The 26,376-nt window shown below is 37.7% G+C and overlaps 1 protein-coding gene across 3 annotated transcripts in view; it reads right to left on the reverse strand.

The window, feature by feature from the left end:
* Nucleotides 1–26,376, reverse strand: part of Akr1d1 (aldo-keto reductase family 1 member D1) — a 39,713-nt gene that overhangs the window by 1,646 nt on the left and 11,691 nt on the right. For 2 of the 3 annotated variants that reach the window (XM_027952191.2, XM_027952192.2), the window contains 5 exons: nt 11,327–11,404; nt 6,030–6,152; nt 3,786–3,895; nt 2,936–3,101; nt 471–553 (listed from right to left, as the gene is read on the reverse strand). In XM_027952191.2, coding sequence (XP_027807992.1) covers nt 471–553; nt 2,936–3,101; nt 3,786–3,895; nt 6,030–6,152; nt 11,327–11,404 — 560 coding nt within the window. The remainder of the gene's footprint in view (nt 1–470; nt 554–2,935; nt 3,102–3,785; nt 3,896–6,029; nt 6,153–11,326; nt 11,405–26,376) is intronic. The other variant, XM_027952193.1, reaches the window with a different exon arrangement.

Genomic DNA, 26,376 nt, shown 5'->3' on the forward strand with positions numbered 1-26,376 from the left:
AAGGAATATAACTTCTAAGTCTTATGAGCAAGAAAGTATTTGTATGAAACTATGTTCATGGTCCCAACCTTGGGCTCTTTCTCATACATCATTATACTTCTCTGCCAGAAATAAAAAATTTTAAATAAATTTTTCTAATTTGGACGTTGCTTTGATTTTTAGGAAGAAATAAATGTTATTTCCATGTTTGTGCTGCTATTGTTTTGACATATGTACATTATGAATTAATTTCCCTAGAGGTGCTGAGTCCGCCATGCCTTAACCTGTCACAGGATGTCATAAGATGTTCTAGGAAGTTCCTTCAGGGGAGTATTTCACCCAGGTGTGTTTAGTATTCAGAACATGCTGCCCATTCTTTATCCCGGTGCTCTCTATGAACCAACGTCAGGGTTCCTAGGAGCCTTGTTCCTTGACACTTGCCAATCCAATATTAAGGGACAGTGCCAGACCAGCCATCCCCCAGAACTCACATGAGCATTTCCACGAAGCGGATATTTGTATTCAAGGCTTCAATGCTCTTCATTTCTTCTTCAGTGAGAGAAAAGTCAAAGATCTGAAATAATGAAAACAAAAGAACTTTTTTTTCAAAAGAATATTCTTGAAGGTAGTCATGGTTCAAGCTTGGATCAGGGAGCAGAGCCAGCAGTGGGGTCCCTTCAGAGGTGGACGAGCATCTTGGGGTTGTCCGAGTTGGGTTAGTGTTGGGGGCCACCCATCATGTGGAGCTGGACTCTCTGCTCTTTGTCTTTAAGACAGTCATGCTGAGGACATCTTACAGAAACTGCAAGTGCTCTGAAACAACACATGTTCAGGCAATCTGAAATTCCAAATGCGAAGAACCCTTTTTATTTCCATATATGATGCTGAATTTTTGATTATGGACTACTGCCTTCTTACACTTTTCATTTAAAAGAAATATTTTTTCTTGTCTCTAAAATTGCCCGCTTTTAAACTTTTGACATGCTTTGTTTTATCTGTGAAACACTTTCTCTCATCATTGTTAATGTCTTTTCTACTTTTTCGTTCTTATTGTTTTTTTCTGAGTTTTATACATTTCTTTTTGCACTCTGGTTTTGTAATTGTCCTTCATTAGCATATTTATCTTTCATTTTCACTTATTTTTAACAGTTAATCTGTTTATAATTTTCTTCTCTTTATTGCTTATTTTTCTACCCTTTAACTTCTATTTTAACATACTTAATGATTTATAAATTTTAAAAGTACAGAAATACTTATGCTGTTTTGGTATATACACAACTAAATTAATAGATATGGACTAAAAAGGGAAAATTCCTCTCGTCACTCAACACCCTGTCTTATTTCTCCTCCTGTATATTCCTCACAGATTTTAAGCACATTAGGAAGAAAATGGTAGTTAACACAGAATATCTTTATTATCCTATAACTTTTCTGTGTTTATGCAGTGTCTTAGTGATACTAGTGGCCTTTTTTAATCAAAATGCGTAGGCTGATGTTATTAATTTAATCACTTTTCATAGTACACACCTAACATGATTTATTTAAATCATTCCTCCATGGATTATTTCCAAGTGTTTTCCTTTCAAGGAATGTTTTTATTTGATTATTCATCACTGAAGTATTGGAGTTTATGAGATAGGAAAAGGAATAAAAACTTCATAATATAAAACATCATGAATAAGCTAATCACTTAAAAAATGAATTCTATTCAAACTTCCTTTGTGCCTCGCTGGTAGGTCAGCTTTCCATTCCTGTGAAAAGCCAGGAAGTCTAACAAGGTGAATAAAGTCTTGTAAAAACACAGGATTTCATGAGCTCAATGGGTGGGACTTCAGAGATTTATTCTAATTATAGCCACAATTTTTAAAAATAAGAATCTGGCACAGTTTCAAATCTACTTTGGGAGATATACCAAAAGAATAAGATTGGGAGAAAAAAAAATCCCAAGGATTAAGAATCCTTTTCAGATAAAGCCCTCTCTTTATGATCATTCTGCAAAAGCCTTTGAGAAATATGGGACATCATCCTGTGTTTTCACATAATTTTAAAGCATATTTTGAAACATCAACACTCGATTCACTTTGTTTCTTCTAGGAGTTAGTGCACATATGCAATTGGAAGCTAAATTTTGTTGAGAATAAAATAAGCACACTTGCTTTCATAAACTTTGGTTTCAATTTTAAGATAAACTTCCAAATTTTTCCTCTCTGCATTACTCCTAGGCACTGATTTCCCTTGTTTAATGTGGACTGATTTTTCAATGGTACTTTCTTCTTTTCCGGCCGTCTTAAGTGAATGGAGATTTCACTTTAGAAAACCAAACTCCTGATAGTCTCCTCAGCACCTGCATCTCTTATAGTTTTCCATAACAGGAAATGTTTCAAGAAGGAGAGGTGGCAACTGTATTAAATCTGGTGGAAAGGTCTGGTAGGACAAGGACTGGGAGCTAATTATGAGGACTAGCCATGAGAAGGTCCCTGCACCTTGATCAGCTCTGTTCCCCTCGGATGGTTTGGGTAAAGTCTTGGTTTGAATGGGTCTAAGAGATGCAAAGTGAAGCAAATTGAGGGCAACTAGAACAGACTTCTCTCTCAAGGGGTTTGCTGTAAGTGGAAAGAGAGAAGTCAAACTTCTAGAGAAAAAAAGTGAGTCTACATTAAATTTTTTTAAAAAATTCATTCTTTTTAGTTATACATGACAGTAGAGTCTATTTTGACATATTTATACAAACATAGGATTTTTTTTTTTTTAAGATTGGAGGTTACAGCTTGTTTCTTTGTTGGTGGGAGTTATATAATAGAGAGCAATAATTGATGACCCAGGGGAAGGGGATATTTGAAATTGAGGTTATGGGGGAGTTATTGGGTGTTAGTAATTACAATTTTCAAGAACATTCTCTGAAAGCAAAGCAACAAACAGAACCATCTTTCCACACTTCAAAAAACAATTCTCTTACCTGAAAGTTTTCTGTGATCCTTTCAGGCTTAAAACTTTTAGGAATGACCACCACCCCTCGCTGGATGTTGAAACGCAAAGCAACTTGAGCTGCTGTCTTGCGATACTTTTTCCCCAGTGAGTTTAGAAGTGCATCATTTAATAAAGGTGGAGAAGATATATTCACCCTTAAAAAAGAAGCAACACATGCCTATTAGGTTGGGAAGATGAGAACTAAGAGTTCATCAGTCACCCTCCCCTGCCTCCCCATTCACCTGGTCACTTATGGGGACACTTGAGGTCACCTGTAACAATGCCTCTGAGCATGAAGAACTCATTAAAGGAAGAGTGACAGTTAACACAAGGAGGCCAAGAGAGGCAAGTGTATGGAGTTGATGTTTTGAGGATGAATTAATATTTTCTCAATAAGTCTTCGCAGGATTAGTAGTAGACATAGAAGGAAAAGCAAGAAGACAGGAGCAGAGGAAACAGAGGCATAGTTCTTGGAATCCGAGTAGAAAAAAATCCTACACATCCAAGAGAAATGCTGCCACTGAATCCAGAGGTCCAAAAATTCAAAAATTTAGGAACATGGCCCTAGAAACTCTTTGTCAAATAATAATTAAACTAAGATTCATTGAGCATTTCCTACTTGTTAAGCACCGAGAGATAATTTCGTAGATTGAATGTGATCAACACTTATCTCATTGAGGAAGGTAGTATCAGCTCTAATTTGTTTATATGGAAAACACTTGAAAAGGTTGTTCCTTTCTCAAGACCACTCAGCCAGTCTCCCAGGGAAGGACCTCCCATCACCTTCACCCCCTCCACCCCACGGAATAATTCCTGAAGAGACGCGCAGCCTTACTCACCAGAGTGGATTCCTAGAGGTCCCCAAAGGGCTGTAGGCAACAACAACAATGTCATGTTGTCGACAGAATTTCAAGAGTTTTGGCTGAGTGAAGTAGGGGTGGCACTCGACCTAAGTGATGGCATAGAAGATCAGGGCGCAGAATTAAGGCCTTGTAGTTTAATGCGCTTCTACATAGTTTTAAGAAACCGTTCTTCAGTGAAATCCCTTTTAACAATACAATCACCTCCATCCTGTATATTGCATTTTGTAACCTGGTCTTTTCCCTAAATCTCTTGTTCATTTCTCTTTTCCTCAAAAATCATTCCAGAATATAGTTTGTTCAGGTTTCATATAGTACGGACATCTCATGATTAATCATTCCCCTAGTTTCTCATATTATGTTGTTGCCAGGTTTTTGTTTTCATAACTAACATTTTTTTTTAGGGCTCTAGATACGTGTGGTCAAATCACTTTCTATTAAGGCTGAACCAATTGGCACTTGCCAGTACTTTATCACTTTCTTTATGGGAGTGTTATAATAAAACAGAACACAATAGCTTTACTAATTTGACACAGTCCAAAATCATTAAACATAAGTTTCTCTAATTACCAGTGAGATGAACTTTTGTCATGTTTATCCATTTTCTAATGAGTCTTCTGTGGATTTCTGTTCATTTCTGTCATTGTTTCTGTTGAGCCTTAATGTTTCTCCTTGAAGATTATTTACGCTAGCCTTTGAATTCATAAGGATATGAGCCCTATATATTTAAAAACATAATTACTTTTGCTTGCTCTCTGTTTCTAGTGTTTTGAGAGTTTAGCATTTTTATACTCTTTAATATATCAGTTTTCTTTATGATTTTTTCCATGGCTTCTCTTTGTATCAATAGCTCCAGAAAACTAAAATTCTTTTGTTGTATTTGTAAATGATTTCCACTTTGAAAAAAACTGTTATGGTTTGGAAAACTCACTTGGGACACAATGCAAGATGGGCTACAAGATCCTTAACCCAATCAGTGAACTAATCACCTGATGGGATTAATTGGGTGGAATCTGAAGGCAGGTGGGGTGTGGCTAGAGGAGGTGAGTCCCTAGGGGCGTGATCATGGGGAATATATTTGTATCTGGAGAGTGGAGTCTCTCTCTGCTTCCTGATCACCATGTGAGCTGCTTCCCTCCACCACACTCTTCTGCCTCACCTCCAGCCCCAGGGACCGGAGCTGGCCGTCTGTGGACTGAGACCTCAGAAACCGTGAGCCCCCAAATAAACTCTTCCTCCTCTACAGTTATCCTATAGTCACAGCAGTGAAAAAGCTGACTAAAACAACTCTGATCAAAAGGATATTGATTTTGGAGTGCAATGGAGGTAAAGTGCTTATTTATTTCTACATATCTAGACATGTTTTTCTCATACCATCAACTGAAGACTTCATCCCTCTACCGATAGTTTGTGCTACTTTATTTTACATTAAGTACTTGTTTACTTATTCATTTTTGTTGAGGGGAGGGAGGATGTACTGAGGATTGAACTCAGGGGCACTCCACCACTGATCCACCTCCCCAGCCCTATTTTGTATTTTATTTAGAGACAGTCTCACTGAGTTGTTTAGCACCTCACTTTTGCTGAGGCTGGTTTTGAACTCGTGATCCTCCTGCCTCAGTCTCCCGAGCTGCTGGGATTACAGGCAGGCACCACTGTGCCTGGCTACGTTAAGTTTTTTTTTGTTGTTGTTTGTTTGTCTGTTTGTTGAGAGAGAGAGAGAGAGAGAGAGGATTTTTTAATATTTATTTAGTTTTCGGCGGACACAGCATCTTTATTTGTATGTGGTGCTGAGGCTTGAACCCAGGGCCATGCGCATGCCAGGTGAGCACACTACCGCTTGAGCCACATCCCCAGCCCCTACATTAAGTTTTGATTATACTTTGGCCTGTTTCTAAACATTCATCATCTCCATATCTGGCTCTTGCCCCACTGAACTCTGTTTTAAATACTCATGTTGTGTCAATATCTGGCAAGTCTGATTTATTTCCACCTCATTCCTTTTCTGCTTCAAAAACCTTTTTGCTTACTTTTGCCTAGATTTGAATTTACAAATCTTTTTTCCTAAAGACATAAGTTGACAGAAATTAAGATTTGCCCAGGATCCTCTGATGAGATTCCTGTGGAGCAACAAGACTTCCTGACGCATAGTCCAAGCTTCTTGTTACTTAAATACTATATCGGGGTCCCCCCGCCACCCCAGGGGAAGCTGGTAGGCTGTACCTGGTTGCTGACTGGCTTGTATTTGAGTCCTGGTTTGTTCAGGATGAGTTCCAGCTGCCTGCGGTTAAAATTGGAGACGCCAAGGGATTTCACCAAGCCTGCATCTTTGCAAGCTTCCAAGGCCTGTAGGGCAAACGTCCGCAGGTTATGAAAAAAACCTCACAAGAAGCAAGGATGAATACTTGTAAGGCCAACTGTAAATTATTTAGATGGGAAAGCTGGGTAGGTTGACACCTGTTCTGTGAAGGAAGAAACAAAAGCAGGTGGAGAAAGGCAGGGCTCTGATTGAATGAGTTTGGAAAATATTCTCTACTGTACCTTCCCCTGTTTTTTCACGATGCATACCAGCATGTCAGTGATGATCTACTTCTTGACATCTGTGGAGAGTTTCTCTATGGCATAGTACATGATAAATTTTCATAAATGTTCTAGTATGTGTGGCAAATGTAAGTTTTCCTATGTTTGGATGCAAACTCTTTCTCATAGATATATGTCTGTGTACACACAAACCCACATTATACCTAAAATTGGCTTCTGGGTACTTTAAAGGAATGTGTCAGAAGCTTCCTATGTACTAGTAGACTTGTCGATGTCTTCCAGAATTCTATCAATTCTTTTACTTTATATATTTTGAAAATATTTAGTATATATGTGTTTAAAATTGTATATCTTCTCAGTAAACTATATTAACTTTTTTCTAAGTATTTAACAATATTTCTTTTTCACCTTTAATTTTTAACTTTAAGGTGGCTTTCTGCTTATGTGCCTCATTTTAATTTTAATCTGTCAATACTTGTCTTTTTTTTCCCAATTTGTCTTTTAATAGGACTTTGTATCTTAACTTATTCCAGTTTATCTCACTTCTTCTGTTTAATTTTTACTTTAAAAAAAGTATATATATGTTCATATAATGTTTTCTTTAACAAGGACAAGAACTTAGCATGTTTATACTTTTTTCTTTTCTTTTTGTTTTGTTTTGTTTTGGGGATTGAACCCAGAAAGCTTAACCACTGAGCCATATCCCCAGCCCTTTTTATATTTTATTTAGAGAGAGGGTCTCTCTAAGTTGCTTAGGTCCTTGCTAAGTAGCTGAGGCTGGTTTTGTATTCACTATCTATCCTCCTGCCTCAGTCTCCCAAACCAATGGGATTCCAATGCACCACCACACCTGGCTACATTTCTTGGTCTACCCCCAACATCTGTGATGTTAATACTGAAACTTTAATTGTAGTTTATTATGACTATATTCTCCTAATACTATTTGATCTTAACTATGTTATAGATATTAAATAGTTTTCAGTTTAATTTGATCACTTTCAGTTTATACATTTCTTGAAGTATCTTTTAGATCATTGCCCCTAATGGTTTTTCTTTTTTTTTTCCCCTAATAGCCTTTTGATGGGTTTTGTATGTAGCAAAATTTCTAAGCACAAGTAAGATCTGAAGCTATTTTTATCACACATAATTTTTCCTTATAGTTTGGATATAAAATACAAAGACAGCAATCTTTACTCTTCAACACTTTGAAAATACTATATCTTTTTTTTTCATCCAGTGGTGCTGGTAATAAAACAAAACTCACATCAAATTAATTTCATGTGACTAGCTCTTTCTTTCTGGAAATTTCTAATTTAAAAAAATCGATCAATTATAATTGATATACAATAAACTGCACATATTTGAAACCTGCATTTTGATGAATCATATGGATGCACCAGTAAGATTATCACTACCATCAAGATTTTGAACACCTCCAGTAGAATGCTGATAAATAATTGTTTAACAACTGGCTGTGGGTGGGGAGAAGCCCCATTTTATGGTATTCATCAATTTGTTGTCTAACTATTCACACTAGTGGCAGTCAATCTAACAGGACATCACCAGTGTTGGAGTTAGGAAGATTTGCACAATCAGTTCTCGCAAGCTGGTATGAGTCAGTTTCAGTACACCACTGAAAAGATGATCCCTCTCCCACTGCACTGCCCTGGCTTTTCTGCTGAAACTCATTTGACCTGTTTAGGTCTATTTTAGCACACCCTACTCTGTTCCGTTGATCTGTATATGCATCTTTATGCCGACAATACGTCACCGTCATGATTCCTGTAGTTGTATCACAATTCTCAAAATCAGTTAGTAGAAGTCCTCCAAATTGATCCCTCCTTTTCTTCCTTTCCTTCTTTTCTTTCTTTCTTTTTTATAAGTTCTTTGGCCATTATGGATTATTTGCCCTTCCATATAAATTTTGGCATTAGCTTTTCAATTTCTATTTTGACTCAGATGCATCAAATCTTCATATAAATTTAGGAATAATTAACATCTTAACCACATTGAGCATCAAGGGATTGTATGCTTCTCCATTCATTTAGATCTTTGATTTCTCTTAGAACATATTGTATAGGTTTTTCAATTATTTTGTTAAATTTATCTCTAAATATTTAATATTTTAAAAAGTTAATTTCTAATTGTGTGTTGCTAGGACATGGATGCATAGATTTTGTTTCCTTTTTGTCTTATGGGGTTTTTTTCATGTTAGGCTTCCAAATATTTGGTGGCTTTTTCAAACAATTTTTACTGATTTTGAACTTAATTCCAATTAGATAAGACAGTGCATTGCGTAATTAGAATATTTTAAAAATTGAGTTTTATTTTATTTCTCAAAAAATGGCCTATCTTGTTAAGTGTTCCATGTGTACTTGAAAAATAGTGTTCCATAAATATTACAAGGTCAAAATGTTGATAATGTTTAAATTTCAAATATTGTAAAGATTTTCCATATACTTATTATTTCAATTAATGGAAGAGAGGCTTTGAAATCTCTAACTATGAACATGAATTATTCTCTTTCTCTGGTCAGTTCTCTTAGTTTATGCTTCATATATTTTGAAGTTCTGTTATTAGGTGCATAGTGTTTAGGACTGACCCCTTTATCTCTGCTAATACTCTTTGCTCTGAAGTCTTTTTACTATAATTGCCACTCCAGTTTTCTTTTGATTAGTGTTAGCCTAGAATATCATTTTTTATCCTTTTATTTAAAAAAAATTTTTCTTAACTTTTTTTTTCCCCCTTGCAGAATTGGGGATTGAACCGAGGAGCACTCTACCTCTCAGCTACACCCTCAATTCTTTTTAAGTTATTTTTTTTTTTTTAAGATAGGATATCACTCAATTGCTGAGGCTGGCTACAAACTTGCAATTGTCCTGCCCCAGTCTCAAGTAGGTGGGATTATAGACATGCACCAACACAACAAGTTTTGTGTTTTTTTTTACTTAAAATGAGTTTCTTGTAGAAAATGTATAGTGACATTGGTTATTATCCATTCTGACAACATGTCTTGAACTGGGATGCTTAGATTATCTATATAGTCTGTGATTACTGATATCACTTACATCTCTTATCTTGCTATTTGTTTTCTGTTTTCCCATCTCTTCATTTTCTGTCTTTTTTTCCTGCCTTCTCCTGGGCTGATTGTTTTTCATTATTTGATTTTGCTTCTTTCATTGGCTCATTTGCAATAGTCTGGAAATTTTAACATTTTCTCCTCACGTCTGGTATTCTGAAATTTCACCCCAATTCATCTAGGTGTGTGTTTTCTTGTCTTTTCGTGTTAGTACTCCAGGATTTGCTCAATATCTTTTTTTTTTAACTCAACTATTATTTTTTTTTTCCTTTTTTTATTAGATCTCTATTATGTGTATACTGGAAATTCTAATTTCACTTTTTGCGTCTCTTAGCTTTTCTCTTTAAAATGTTTTTCTTCTTTCCTTCTTCATGTTGGGAAATCTCATCACTCTGATTTTTTAATTTAATATATTTTTTTCTTAGCTGGGCTCTGTGGTGCACACTTATAATCCCAGTTATTCAGGAGGCAGAGGAGGATCTCAAGTTCAAGGCCAGCTTCAGTAACTGTCTCAAAATAAACAAATAAATAAAAAGAGTCTGGGGATGTAGCTCAGTGTTAAGAGCATCTCTGGGTTAAACATCCAACATAAAAAAAAAAAAAAAGTGTTTTTCTTATCCATATCTATTCTACTATTTATCCCAATTTCTTTCATTGATTTTTTATTTTTCTGATTATTGTTTTTGCTCATTTAAAATGTTTAATTGTTCTTTTTTCCCCACATTGCTAATATCTTTTCTTATATCCTTTAATATATTAATTGGCTAATTTAAAAATTACTGGTTCTCTGCTTTGTTTATATTGGGATCTGCAACTGAGATATATTATTTCCTAGTGAAACAGTGCCTTGTCATTTTGGACTGTGAACTCATCTTCTCCTAGGGATTTGGGCCACTCTCTCAGGCAGTCACACAGACTGGAACACCAGCCTCCAAACCTGGTCAGCAACAGGGAGGTCCAGAGTAAATGTGTGTATCGTCTCCTGAATGGACAGCGTAGGTACCAGAAAACCTACTCAGTGCCTCCTGCACCCTCAAAACTGTAGTTCAGACCTTTAACTGTTACTTCCCAGAGAGAGTGTATAGACAGATATACTCAATGTAAATTACATATTCATGTAATTTCCTAGCCTTTGGAGTTTGGAATGGTGTGTGTGTGTGTGTGTGTAAAACAGTTGCCAGAGTTCAATTAACAACGTGTTTTTCTCGGCTTATGATCAGTGCAGGGTTCAATGCCGATCTGATTTGATTCCTGGCCATTGATCGTGAGTTTCTGACTATGGCCGAGGAGAAGAAAGTGCAAAGAGAGGGCCAGTACTCTCTCCTGCATGTACTATCATCTCACTGCCTGTTGGGTCGCCTTCTTGTCTAGGTCACAGTGTCCACCCCGCCTCGTAAACAGGCCAGCTCAAAGTGTCCCTCCCATCTCCATGAATTCAAAACTCTTGTTCTCCTAGAACTCCCCACTTTTGTGATCTTGGGGAAGGAGCCAACAACTTGTTCAAAAATAGAACCAGAATTATTTTTTAGCTTTGATGTATCATTTTGTCTCTTTTAGATATTATAGAATTAATTTTTTCAATTCAGTTTTTAAAATTTGTATATCTCATTTACGTATTTTCAATTGCCGTTCCATGAGAACATATCTCCTTTCCTTTTTTTTTTTTTCCTACTTCCACACCTTCCTCTTCCCTTTCCTTGGCCTTCTTCTCCTTAGCAAAACAAAACGAAGAATCATCAGCACCAGGAATGGAGATTTCATGTGTCCGTACTTAGGGTTGGAAATACTGGCTCTGACTGTTAATTTCCACTGGGAGTAAAGGCCATAAACCCGACAGGAACAATTTGATCACAGCCCTGAAAATGTAGTTTTTTTAAAATAAGAGGCCATGTGAACATACCTCCCAAGTGGCACACAGATCTGATTTATGATACAACCACTTGCCATTCTCATCTTTAGGATACACTTCATTTCCAGGCTGCAACGAAACAAAACAACACAACAGAATATTATCCATTTTATTTATATCTGGGAAATAAAGTTATGGAATTTGATTTTTCAGTATACCAATATATCCTGGCCCTGAGAAAGCAATTCAAGCTGACTTATTTATATGTTTATATAACTACATACTAAATATTATGTATAATTATATAAAATGATAAATTATTATTCTATACTTTAATTGTATAATAATTATGTGATTAATTATATTAAAACATATCATTATATTATAGCATCACCATATTGTACTGGGAATTCAAGATGACAGATGAGAGGCACCCAGCACCCGCCTGCTTCTCCATGAGATAGAATTAAGTCAGCAGGTGGGTAGCTGCTTACTGAGGTGGGTGACTGTGGGAGAGTGCTGGAATTCAACAAAAGAGAAGAAAGAGACCTGGAGAAACCCAAAGATTTTGGATACCAGGTGCTGGGAGAAAGAGACCCCAGCATTGATCACACAGCAGCATGTCAGGGGGAGCAGGAATACCCACTCCGGTGGGGATGGGGAAAAGGAAGAGTCCCAGAGAGCTCCATGAGCCCCTCGCAGATATACAGTCAAGACAGACAAGAGACCTGGGAACTGCGCAGTGAGTGGGATCTGGGTAAGATCTGTGCACTTCCCAGTAGTATATTCCCATGGAGCTGAGAAGAATCTGAGTTTATTGCTCTGGGAATCAGAGGCTCCTGCAATTTGCTACATCTGTGACCCTGGAACCTGTGGGAATTTTACTCAGTGCTTGTATGAGCAGCTCCCTCATGCACCACTTTGCCTGAGGAAAGACTGACACAAACACACTGAGAATTCTGTTATGGGAAACGGGATGGCAACGTGGAAGGGAGCAGTTTAAAATCTGCAGTTTTGAAAACCTGTCAACTAAGTCCAAGGGAGTGGAAGCCACGTGTGATTTTGCGTGGGAGCTAAGCCTGAGAGCATCAGGATGATGGGTGGTAGATCATGTGGAACCTGCTGCCCATCAGTCCTTCCAGCACAGATCTCTGTGGGTTTGTTACCCCGTCCCACCTGCAGGGGGTGCAGGGACAAGCCACAGCACCAGCATTCAGCCAGTGCTTGGAGTGCAGAGCCCAAATAGCTAAAGAGAAACTCTTCGAGTGGAGAACTCCGCGTTCCATGTTAACTCATTCCATTGTGCAAAGTAGCTGAGAAGAATTCCAACTAGCTCCAGCCACAGGTCATTCCTCAATAGACAATGGTGCACACTATGATTAGAAAGAACTGGAGAGAGAGAGAGAGAGAGAGAGAGAGAGAGTGTGTGTGTGTGTGTGTGTGTGTGTGTTTTCTCTTTAATTTTTTAATTTGCTTTCTCTTTTCCCCTTCCCCTTTGATTTTTAACTTTTCCCCTGCTTTATATTCTTAAATGTAAATTTAAAATTAAAAAATTTTTTTCTGCGTATTTCCCCTCCCTCCCTCCCTCCCTCTCCCTCTCCCCCCCCTCCCTCCTTCTCTCTCTCCCTCCCTCTCTCTCCCTTCCTCTCCCTTCCTCCCTCTCTCTCCCTTCCTCCCTCTGTCCCTCTCCTAGGGATTGAGCCCAAGGGTGCTTATCTATGGAGCGACATCCCCAGTCCTTTTTCATATTTTATCTAGAGATGGGATCTCACTGAGTTTCTTAGAGCCTTGCTAAATTGCTGAGGCTGGCTTTGAACTGGAAATATTCCCGCCTCAGCCTCTGGAGCTGCTGGGATTACAAGCATGTGCCAGGGTGCCTGACCCTATTGTTATTTTTATTGCCACTGCTGTTACTGTTTTGGTGCTTTTATTTTTAAATATTTATTTGTTTATTGTGCACACTTTGGGTTCTGCCACGGAGCTACCCTCCGGCCCAGGGGAGAGTAATTGTGCCTAGCTCTAGTATTGACCTAGCCCCAGTTGAACCTTGGGAGATAACTTCAATTTAAGAACAGGGAGGACAAAATGCCCAGACAAAGACCATCCCCAAGTGGGCACAGCTATGGGGCTCTGGACAGTCACCCCCACAGTAACAGGAGAGAGAAATAAGACCACTGTTGTGGACATGGTACTGATACAATGTGTATTCTGTCAAAATCCACTCATCTCAGCCCAAAAGACAGAGGGAGACTACACTACAAAGTCCAATTGGACTTAAACCCAACACTGCAGAATAAACCACTACCCTAAGATATCACCAGGAGAAGGCCACCTACTAAGGAGGCCCTCAAATAAAAGTGGAGGAGCTATTCATTCCAACAGATGCCAACATGGAAACACAAGAAATGTGAAAAAACAGGCAATATGACACCTCATAAATCTCATAATTTTGTAGATATATCAAAGTGGGTGAACTGATGGATAAAGAATTCAAAAGAGTAATTTCTAAAAAGCTCAATGAATTTCAAGAGACTACAGGTAAACAATTGAAGAGAATGCAGAATGTGAATGAGAAATTCAGTAAAGAAAGATTTTTGAGAAAGAACTAAACAGAAATCTTATAAATGCAAAACCTGGTAAGTCAGATAAAACTTTGTTGAAAGCCTCAGCAACATGCTAGATCAAGTGGAAGAAAGAGTATCATAACTCAAAGACAGATCTGGTGAAGTATTACATTCAAACAGAAATAAAGAATAATAAAGAATGTACAGAACCTACAAGATCTTTGGAACATCATTCACAGATCAGATATCTGCATCATCATCATCATGCCTGAGGGGAAGAAGCTATAGGCTGAAGGCAAAAACCAAGAGAACAAAACCCTGTTCAGTGAAATAATAGAAAATTTCCCCGATCTTGGGACAGGCACGGACATCCAGGCATAGAAGGCATTTAGAACCCCAAACAGACGCGATCACCAAAAAACCTCTCCATAACCTATTATGGTTAAATTGCCAAAGTACAGGACAAAGAAAGAATGTTAACATCATCAAAAGAGGAGTACCAACCCACATTTTTTTCAAATTATTTTAGTATTTTACCATTTTACCCAAGAGTACATTTCACGGCATCAAGAAAATGCCATCCTGATCACATATACTCACCACACATTATCCATGAAGGGAAAAATGGTGATGATAACATAAATTGCTGAATCACCCATATAACTTCCTGAACTCAACATTTATCACAAACTAGCTCTCTTTTCATTCCATTATAGTTCTTTTTTTTACTGGAATTTCCCTTAATTCTTTTATTTTAATTTGTTCTAATTAGTTATACATGACAATAGAATGCATTTTGAAATATCATACAGAAATGAAATATAACGTCTCATTCTTCTGGTTGTACATGATATAGGATTACACAAGTCATGTAGTCATATGTGCGCATAAGGTCATAATTTCCCAATTCATACTATTGTCCTTCCTACTCCTGTACCCCCTTTCTTCCCTTCACTCCCTCTGTCTAATCCAAATTACCTCTATTCTTTCCTAGCCCCTGGCCCTGCCATCATTATTGTGAATTAGCATCTGCATGTCAGAGAAAACATTCAACCTTGGGTTCTTTGGGATTGGCTTATTTCACTTAGCATGATAGGCTCCACATCTATCCATTTAATAGCAAAAGCCATAATTTCTTTCTTCTTTAAGGCTGAGTAATATTCCATTGTGTGTATATATGTCACATTTTCTTTATCCCATCTTGTTGAGGGGCACCTAGGTTGGTTCAATAGTTTAGCTATTGTGAATTGAGCTGCTATAATCATTGATGTGACTGTGTCACTGTAGTATGCTGATTTTTTAAGTCCTTTGGGCATAAACCTAGGAGTGGGATAACTGGGTCAAATGGTGGTTCAACAAGTTTTCTGAGGAATGTCCACACTGCTTTCCATAATGGTCATACCAATTTATAGTCCCACAGCAATGTATGAGTGTACCTCCCCCCCCCACATCCTTGCCAATATTTATTATTGTTTGTATTCTTGATAATTGCCATTCTGACTAGAGTGAGATGAATTCTTAAGAGTAGTTTTGATTTGCATTTCCCTAATTGCTAGTGATGTTGAACATTTTTTCATATTTGTTGATTGATTCTATTTCTTCTGTGAAGTGTCTGTTCAGTTCTTTAGCCCATTTATTGACTAGGTTATTTGTCCAAATCACATTTAGAGACAAACCTATTAAAATATCAGTAGATTTCTCAGAAGAAATTCTCAAGGCCAGGAGGGGATGGAATGATGCATTTCAAGTCCTGTAAGAAAATAACTGCTGACCAAGAGTGCTGTATCCAACAAGATTATCTTTCAGCACTAAAGGTTAATTAAGGACCTTCCAAGATAACCATAATCTAAGATAATTCGTGATCACTAGATTGGCATTACAAAGAAACTTAAGGAAATCCTATATCCAGAAGAAGAAGAAAAATAGACACAATCATGAATGCACACAAAAGAAGAAATCTCACTAGAAGACACACAAATGAAAAATAGGAAAGAATCAAACATAATCAACGCAGCAAACCATCACACTTCTAAGATAATAAGGAAGAAGTAAACAAAGATTATTCAAAACAACCAGATGAAAAACAACAGAAAGACAGAAGGTACATACCTTTTAATAACCCAGAATGTAAAGGGTCTTAATTCTCCAACTGAAAGGCACAGACTGGCTGAATGGATTAAAATACAATACCTACAACTAAGTTACCTGTAAGAAAATCACCTCATCTGCACATGCATATGCAAATGAAAGTGAAAGGACAGGAAAAGGTAAGATCCAATGGAATCCAAAATGAAGCAGGAATGGCTCTACTTACATGTGACAAAATAGACGTTAAAAAAAATCAGAAGAGGCAAAGAAAGTCACTATATTGTTGGATCAGACAATTCATCAAGAAGATGTAACAAACCACTTGACCCAGCTATCCCACTCCTTAAAATCGGCATTCTACAGTGACGCAGCCACATCAATGTTTATAGCAGCTCAATTCACAACAGCTAGACTATGGAACCAACCTAGGTGTCCCTCAATAGATGAATTGTGGGGAGCTGCCCTGGATGAACATGTCTTTAAGTCCTGATTCCCCGGGGCACTGAACAACTATTGCCTTCCATCTGGCAGGGCAGTGCCAGGTGCAGTAACTTGGGTGTTACCCCAGGCGTGGCTCCAGGAGGAGGCGTCACCAGCTGGGGTTGAGTTACACTCACCTATTCCTTTGTAATCCTACCCCTGTGCCCTTTTGGGGGATAGAATATTCCATGGAACAGCCTCCCCCAATAAAACCCGGTGCGAGGCATGTTCTCTCTCTCTTTCTTGCCTGCCTCGCCTCCTTTGTGGGAACGGGGTCAGAGGACACATCACAGAGCCCAAAGGAAAAAGTTGTTTCTCTGTCTCTGTGGGATTTTTTTCATGCCAGTCCAGTTCACCTGGAGTGACCCTGACAGGTTTAGTGTGTGTTGCTACAATGAATGGATAAAGAAAATGTGGTACATATATTCAATAGACTATTACTCAGCTTTAAAGAAGAATGAAATTATGGCATTTGCCAGTAAATGGATAGAGTTGGAGAACATCATGCTAAGCGAAATAAGCCAATCCCCCCAAACCAAAGCTGAACGTTTTCTCTAATATGTGGATGCTAACTCACAATAAGGTAGGTGGGGGGCTCTAGAGAAGAATAGTGTCGCCTTAGATTAGGTAGAGAGAAGTGAAGGGAGAGGAGGGGAGGGGATGTGGGGATAGGAAGGATAGTAGAATGAACAGACATTATTACTTTATGTATGTAGGTGACTGCATGACCAATGTGATTCTACAATATGTACACTCAGAAATGAGAAATTATATCCCATCTATGTATATCAAATGTATAAATGCATTATACTGTCATGTATAACTAATTAAAACAAATAATTTTTTTAAAAAAATGATAGGAAATGAAAACAAACACCACCCCAACTGTTTATGAGGCTTTAAATAAAAATTATAAGTGGTGTACAAATTTAAAAAAGATACAACAATTATAAATGTATATGCACCAAATATTGGAGCACCTAACTGAATGAAACAAATACTATTGGACATAAAGGGAGAAGTAGGCCTGAGTACAATAATAGTGGATGACTCAAATACCCCACTCTTACCATTAAAACATCCAGACAAAAAACTCAACAAAGAAACATCATAGTTAAATTACACATAGATCAAATGTTCTAAACAGGCATCTGCAGAATGTTCCACCCAATAACAGCCCAATATACATGTTTTCATCAGAAGATGTAGTTTTTACCAAAATAGATCCTGTGTTAGACCACAAAGCAAATCTTAACAAAATTTTTTAAATGGAAATAATTTCTTGCCTTTTATCTGATCACAGTGAAAAGAAACTAGAAATCAATGGCAAGTTAAACCACAGGGATTCTACAAATACATGGAGATTGAAAAATACACTATTGAACAAACAGTGACTCACTGGAGAAATATGAGAAGAAATTAAAAATCAAATGAAAACTGAAACAGAGCATACCAGAATTTATGGAATACAACAAAAGCAACACTCAGAGGGAGGTTTATGGCCATCAGTGCTTACATTATAAAATAAAAGCTCTCAAGTACATAATCTAATGATCCATCTCAAAGTCTTAGAAAAATAAAAACAAACCAAACCCCAAATCAGTAGAAGAAAAATCAGAGTAGAAATTAGGTAAAATATAAAGAACAATACAAAGGACCAATGAAATAAAGAGTTGGTTCTTTGAAAAGATAAACCAAATTGACAAATCTTTATCTAAAGTAACCAAAAGAAAGAGAAGAACTAAATAAATCAATTAGAGATAAAAAGAAGACATTACAATAGACATCACTGAAATTCCAGAGATCATTAGGGAATACTTTGAACATCTATATGCCAATAAATTGAAAAATTGAGGAGAAATGGATAAATTTCTGGATATCTGACCTAAAATTGAACCAAGAAGATACAAAAAAAACTAAATGGATTTATAATCTCATAGCTTGTTATTAAAGTAATATAAAGCTGGGCATGGTGGCGTATGCCTGTAATCCCAGTGGCTCAGGAGGCTGAGGCAGGAGGATCTCGAGTTCAAAGGCAGCCTCAGCAAAAGTGAGGCACTAGGCAACTCAGTGAAACCCTGTCTCTAAATAAAATACAAAATGGGGCTGGAGATGTGGCTCAGTGGTTGAGCTTCCCTGAGTTCAATTCCCAGTACCAAAAAAAAAAAAAAAGTAGTAGTAATAAAAAGACTCTCAACAAAGATAGTCTAGGATTGGGTGACTTCACTGTAAATTTTATCAGACTCTTAAAGAAGAATTAAAGTAGAGTCAAGGATAAAAATCACATGATCATCTTGATAGATGTAGAAAAGTCTTTGATAAAGTTCAACATCCCTTTATGATAAAAGGGATGTTGAATAAATTAGTATTTGAATAAATTAGTATTTGAGCTTTGTATTCCAACATAATAAAAACTATAATGACAAACTTATAGCCAACATCATACTGAATGGAGAAAAACTGAAAACGTTTCCTCTAAGATGAGCAAGAATGTCCACTCTCACCGTCCTCGTTCAATGTAACACTATGTTTTAGCTGAGCAATGAGACGAGAGAAAGAAACAAAGGGTATACAATAGAAAAGGACAAAGTCAAGTCATTCCAGTTTGCTGACAATATAATTCTAGACATACAAAATCCTAAAGACTCCACCAAAAGACTTTTAGTGGATTGATTAAACAGATTCAGTAAAGTAGCAGGACACAAAATCAGCATACACCAATCAATCGCTTTTCCATAAGCCAATAATGAGCTTGCTGAGAAATCAGTAGTTAACTCCATTTACAATTAACAAAATAAAATAGAATAAAAACCTAGGAATAAACCTAAGGATGTAGGAATAGCTCTACAATGAAAACTGTAAAACACAGAAGAAAGAAATTGAAGAACCAACTAGAAGGGGGAAAGACTTCCCATATTCATGGATCAGGAGAATTAATATTGTAAAATGTCCATACTACTCAAAACAATCTATAAATTCAATGAAATCTCCATCACAAGACCAACTATATTCTTCACAGAACTATAAAAAACTATCCTACAATTCATACGAAAGCACAAAAGACCCCAGATAGCCAAAACAATTCTGAATAAAAAGAGCAATACTAGAGGCATCAAAATACTAGATCTCAAAACACACTGCAGAGATATGGTAACAAAAACAGCATGATATTGCCAAGAAAAGAAAAAAAAAAACTAGACATGTAAACCAATGGCATAGACTAGAGAACTCAGAAAGAAATTCAGGTATCTTCAGTCAACTGATTCTTGATAAATGTCCAAAAACATACATTAGAAAAAGGACAAACTCTTTTAACAAATGCTGTCTGGTAAACCAGATATCCACCTGTAGAAGTCAGAAGCTTGATCCTTGTCTCTTATCCTGGACAAAAGTCAACTCAAAGTGGATCAAAGAGGGCTGGGGATATAGCTCAGGTGGCAGAGTGCTTGACTTGCATGCACAAGGCCCTGGGTTCAATCCCCAACACCAACATCAAAAAAAAAAAAAAAAAGGATCAAAGACCTAATATAAGACCCAAGACTGCAGTTACTAGAAGACAACAGAGGAGGAATACTTCAAGATATTGGCACAGTGCTTGATTTCCTGAATAGGACTCAAATAGCTCAAGAAACAAAAGCAAGAATTGGCAAACGGGATTATATCAAATTAAAAACTTCTGTACAGTAAAGGAAACAATTAACAGAAAGAAGAGAGAGCCTACTGAGTGGGAGAAAAACCTTTATAGGCTATTCATCTAACAGGATCATTATCCAGAACATGTTTAAAAAAAAAAAAAAAAAACTGCAAAAACTTAACTACAAAACAAGTCAAGCCACAACAAAGGACAAATGACCTGAATAGGCACTTCTCAAGGACAAAGTATAAATGGCCAATAATTATATGGAAAATGCTTGATACCTTCCGCTCTCTTTGCATTTAGGGAAATGCAAATCAAAACTCCATTGAGAATCCAGGGATTCCATCTCACCTCATAAAAAGACAGAAAACAAATATATACAACAAATGCTGATGAGGATGTGGAGAAAAAGGTACCTTTATACACATTTAGTGGAGATGTGCATTAATAAGTCACTTTGGAAAACAGTATTGAAGTTCCTCAAAAAAATAAAAATAAAAGTACTCTATGATCCAGCTATCACAGTCCTGGGTATACATCTGAAGGAACTGAAGTCAGCCTACAAAAGAAACCGCTGCATGCCCGTGTTTATTGTGGTAGCATATATAATAACAAAATATGGGAACAGCCTATGTGCCTGTCAGTAATTGAAAGAATAAAGAAAATATGGTAGACATACACAATGGAGATTTTCTTCAGCCATAAAGAATAATAAAATCCTGTCATTTGTTGGAATGGATGAAGCTGGAGGACATGTGAAGTAAAATAATCCAGACCCAGAAAGAAAAATATGTCGTGGTTTTTTTTAATATGTGGAAACTAAAAACAAAATGAAATGAAAAGATGATCTGAAAGTAGAAGGGGGACTGTTAGGGACTAGAAAGGGGATCCGTGTTGTTGGGAAAAGGTATAATGGCAGCCACACCCCCAAAAAACCAACATGGCGCCTGATGTGCTTCTCTTCCTCTCTGTCTCCCACCAGCGCCAAAAACTCTCAACGGCGGGAAACCTTAGCCCCAAAAAGAACTGATTTCGTGGGAATTGATTTCATGGGCTCCGGAACTGACATCTGGAAGAACTTACCAATAAACGGGGGTGACCCGTCATTTACCTAAGCCCTGCCACCTATCCTTAGATCTATATAAGCCCAGAGCCTTTTGTAATAAAGTGGAACTTCTCAGGTGATTTGTCTCGCCTCGCATCTTCTTTCAAGTGTAAGCAGGGAGAGAGGACCTCATGGAGGACAGACATGATCAATCTGTGTGCATGAATGGGAATGTCTAAGTGTAACCCTGTCATGTGTAGAATTAATGTATTAATTTGAAATATATATGAATCACACTATATTATACATACTATATTTTACCTTTTGTGGCACTGCCCAAGAATTCTTTCATAGTCTCATAATCTCACCTGGCATTCATTTTAAATTGAATTATTATTTTTTCTTTATTTAATGATAAGTTATCATTCTTAAGCCATGGAATTCTCTCTTAGAGAGAAAATTACTTTTATTTAAAAAAAAAAGTGGTGGCTGAGTGAGGGTTAGGCCTATTTGTGGTTTGGCAGCACAAATAGGTTTTGAGGTTCAAGGCAGCAAATTTCCTACTGTCTTAAGAAACCAAAGATCATCACTGAGAGTGAGAAGAAATTCTTCAGGTAAGAAAAGTGCAACTAATGGCTGAAGGTTCCCTAAGTGTCAGAAAACGGATAGCAGGTGACTGCTTTGTCCTGTGGTGCTTTCCTTTCTCTCTTTGGGCGCACCAAGAGTTTAGTGTCTTCTTTTCTACCCTGTGTTTGATCTGAAGGTCAAACTCCTTCTCTGGTTTTTGGTTGGTCCTCTTCTAACTAAGCCTGACGAAGGAACACAGTCCTTCAGATTTCTTCTTTTGTGAACCCAAATCTTTGAAAGGGGATTCATGACTATTTAATAAGGAGGACCATGATATTTCCAACTAACATGACTTACAAGGTGGTGTTGAAAATTTCCAGATATTTAACAAAACAATCCCAAACTCACTTCCTAGATGGACACAAAAATCTAAGGATAAGACGCCGATTTAAGGAAAGGTCATCCTGGCCTCATGCTCAGGCCTTTGCTTTTTGGAAGGGCCACCTCACTCTGGTGACACTGATTAGATTTCACCTTTACTGTGACTACAGTCCAGTACTGGTGAAGCTCATCATTTTATACTACCACTTTCTGTTCTATAGATATGTCCCACTGATACAGTACCAGATCCAATATTACCCTTGTAATATTGAAGTTAATGAGATCTCCTTTTCTTCCCCATCAGCAAATTTCTTTTCTGGTCAGTAACATAAGCCTTCATACTTCCCCTGGACTGCATGTTTCATCACCATTATTTTTATATTCTATCCCCTGATATCCCTCTTCCTATAGAGCTATCCTCTTCCAATCCCTCACCTATTGAGCTCAGTCCCACAGCTCCCTATTGAGCATGTTCTAGGATCTGGGGATATCATGGTTGAGAAGACGACCAAGTTCCAAGTCTAATGGGAATTATATTCTAGTATAGATAGAATAACAAACAAGATGAGCAAGAAAATAAGATTTAGGTACCGATAAATGCTAAAAAGGCTACCTGCATGATAGAAAATAACTTGAACAGGATGAGTTTTGATAGAATTTTTAGGGAAGGCCTCCTTAGTCAGATGACAACGAATGTTTATAAGCCTCCTAAATTCACATGTTGAAACCTGATCACCATTAGGAGATGGAGCCTTTGAAAAGGGATAAGGTCAGGACGACTCTGACCTTGTGAATGGGCCTGATAGATACCCTTATAAAGGAGGCTTCAGACAGCTGCCCTGACCCTTCCACCCTGTGAGGACAGGTAGGCAGTGCTGTCCATGAAGAATGGGCCTTCACCAGACACTGAATCTTCCGGCACCTTGATCTTGGACTTCCTAGGTTCCAGAACTGTGAGTAATAAGTTTCTCTTGTTCGTAAATTCCTCAGTCTAATGGATTTTGTGGTATCAGTCCACATGGACTAAGATGGTACCCCTCAGATGCCTTTACCATTTTTGCATATGCTCTGCTTTCACTACCCACAGCCAGCACCTGCTTGAATCTGTCTGTTAGAAGACAGAACTCAGACCGATAGAACCTGTTTTTGCTTCCTCACATGGGGTGTGCCCAGGAATTGATACCCACCGGGGGCAACTCTTGACCTAGAGCTGCAGAGGTAAAAGTATTGCTGTTCCTCAATCAAGTGATTCTGAGATGTGACTAACTCTGGCTAGAGGTTCCCAGGACCTTGAGTCAAAGTTGCTTTCTGGAGGACTTTTTCTGTCACACCTCTGCTTGACTCCTTTTACCCCAGTCACATTTCCTCACTTCCCTATGGGTGTTCCCCAGTTGCAGATCATAATAACTCACTCTCATGTACCTCCTCATTTCAGGGTCTGACTCTGGACTGGAGCCAGAGCACTAGAGATGAAAATAAGAGAAGAGATTAACATATGAACTAGGAGTGGGGCCAATACCTTTAATGTTGGCTTGGAAATGAGGTGAAGTGGTGGCAGTAAGGGACAGAAAGAAAACAAGGATAATTCCTAAGCTGCTTAGCTGAATGGTAGTAATCATTTCCTGAGGTTGGGGCCAAGATTCAAGAGTGTTCTTTTTTTTCTCCAATACTGGGGATTGAACCCAGGGATGATCTAGCACCAAGCTCCTCAACTACACCCCCAGCCCTTTTTTAATTTTTTGAAACAGGATCTCATTAAGTTGCTTAGAGCCTTGCTAGGTTGCCCAGGATGGTCTCAAACTTACAATCTTCCTGACTCAGCCTCCTGAGTTGCTGGGATTACAGGCATGAACTACCACACCCAGAAATATTTTGGATGTTTTGACCAATCTGTTTATTCTTTTCCTGTAGCACTGTGGATTGAATTTAGGGATGCCTGCTAGGCAAAAGCTCTACCACTGAATTACACCCTTAGTCTCTGTTTGACATTCAAGGGAGTATTTGGAAAGACAGTTGAACAGAGAAGCCTAGGGTTCAGAAAGAGATCATGGTTACAGATTAAATTTGGGATTCATCAGCCTGTAAAATGGTCTTAAGGCTGGGTGAGTGGGTGGAATCAATTTACAAAGATAGTAGGCTTAGGTCCTATCCATTTCCACCCTGAGCATATAGAACCTCATCTAACCTTGGAAGCTAAACACTGTTGGTCCTGGGAAGAGAGTGAGGCCAGTAAGACAAGACTATGGCAGAAAGAGCAGTGGGCATAACAACATTTGAAGGTTGGCAGAGGGTAGCTGTCAAAGAATCATGAGAATGTATTATCATACAAGCTGAAAGAGGAAAATATTTAAAGAGGGAGATGAACACACAACTGTGTTGAAAGAGATCAACACAGTTGATCAACGAGGACAAAGTGTCTGTTGGGTTTGGCAGGATAGACACCTTTGCTGACTTTGATAGAAATATCTTGTAGGGAGCTGTTACCATTTGAATATGTCTACCAGAATTTATGTGTTGAAAGCTTAATACCCATTGCAACAGTGCTGGGAGATGGGGACCGATGACAAGTGGTTAGGAGTATAGCCAGGTGCCATTATAAAAAGGACGTATAAGAGTGAGTTTGTTCTCTTGCAGTCTTTCCTCTTCCACCTCTGCCATGCATTGACAGCAAGAAAGCTCTTTTCAGATGCCTTGATAATAGATCTCCCAGCTTCCAGAACTAGGAGACAGTAAATATCTGTTCTCTATAAATGATGCAGTGTTGAGTGTTCTGTTAGCACAAAACAGACTGAGAAGGGAATGCAGTAATTGGACAATACCCATTTTATTCTTAAATATTTTTCTCATTTTTTCCTCTACCATCTTACTTTCACAAAACTCAACTTTCCCTTAATAATAACTTTCCACATTGTTCTCTTAGCAAAGAGAATTTCTCCTGTTTCTTCCTGTCTCATTGAAAGGAAGAACCAGTCTCCTTTCTCCTTTCTCTCTTATTAATGTGAATAATTATTCACATTAATTATTTTTCATTTCTGATTTCTAAGCTCTCAGATTTTCTCAACATCTATGACCCAAATTTCTACTCCACTCTTCCTCCGTATTTTTTGCCTTTTGCATTTTATCATTTTACTCATCTTCTGAAATGACCTTATTCCTCCTTCACAAGTTCTGTTACATGATTTTTTTTCTTCCCCAGATGCTACTATCAAGCCACCCTAACCCACGTTAGGTATTTCCACGTGTCCCCTTGAACTTCCACCATGTCTGCTTTATCCTGAGAAGTTGGTTTTTCTCTTTCCTACACTGTCAGGCAGTATAGGAAGATTAATTCAGCCCTCCAAAAATCCATGCTACTTACTCTTATTTCTGTTCATTCATCTTTTAAAAATGTCTTCTAATTTTTTTTTCTATTTTGTTGCTCTGAAATCATGTCTGCTTATCAACTTGTCACTTTCAAAAAACACTGAGATTTTTGACAAAAAAGATTTTTTTCACTTAAAAAATTATGAGATTAAAAAGCTTATGATGTTTTAGCTTTAAATATTCATTTGCCAATTACAGGCCCAGTTGGGAGGTATCATTATATTGTGTCAATTCTTACTGTTAGTTTGATCTCGCTGAGCTTTGATCCTTTCAAGAGTACAAATAGAAGTTTTCTATTTGCTTTCTCCAAAAAAGACTTAAAAAAGTTATTTCGTCCATAGACAGGTAAACCTTTTATTTTTTTTTTTTTGGGGGGGGGGGTACCACAGGTTGAACCCAAGGACATTCAACCACTGAGCCACATTCCCAGCCCTTTTTATTTATTTTTTATTTTTTATTTTTTTGACAGGTTTCCCTAAGTTGCTTGCGGCCTTGCTGAGTTGCCAAGGCTGGCTTTGAACTCTCTGGCCTCCTGACTCAGCATCCTGGATGACTGGGATTACAGATAAGCGCCACTGCACCCAGCTAAACTTTATCTTATCACTTTTAAATACAGGTTCTCCCCCAAATTTTAAGACTCAGATTTAGGAAAAAATCTACCATTTGCACAAGAGTCAACAATAACTGAGTGAGATGAGAGTTGAGATCATGATACCAAGAAACCACTGCTGTCCTTGGGTGTTAGGCTCAAGAGGAGAAGTCAGAAGGGACAGTGGAGTGTAAAGATGAGCATGGCATTGACCACATGTCACGTGACCCAGGGTCTGACCCCTAAATCTGATGAACTTGGAACATGAGTAACTGACTTCAAGATTTTGAGGCTCAGCTTTCTCTTTTTTTGAAATGAGATTATTAATATGTATAATTGCTAAGTATCCTTTCCACCCAAATATTTCATAATAGCATCTTTTATTTT

Source organism: Marmota flaviventris, chromosome 1 (assembly GCF_047511675.1).
Source record: "Marmota flaviventris isolate mMarFla1 chromosome 1, mMarFla1.hap1, whole genome shotgun sequence".
Classification (NCBI taxonomy): Eukaryota; Metazoa; Chordata; class Mammalia; order Rodentia; family Sciuridae; genus Marmota; species Marmota flaviventris.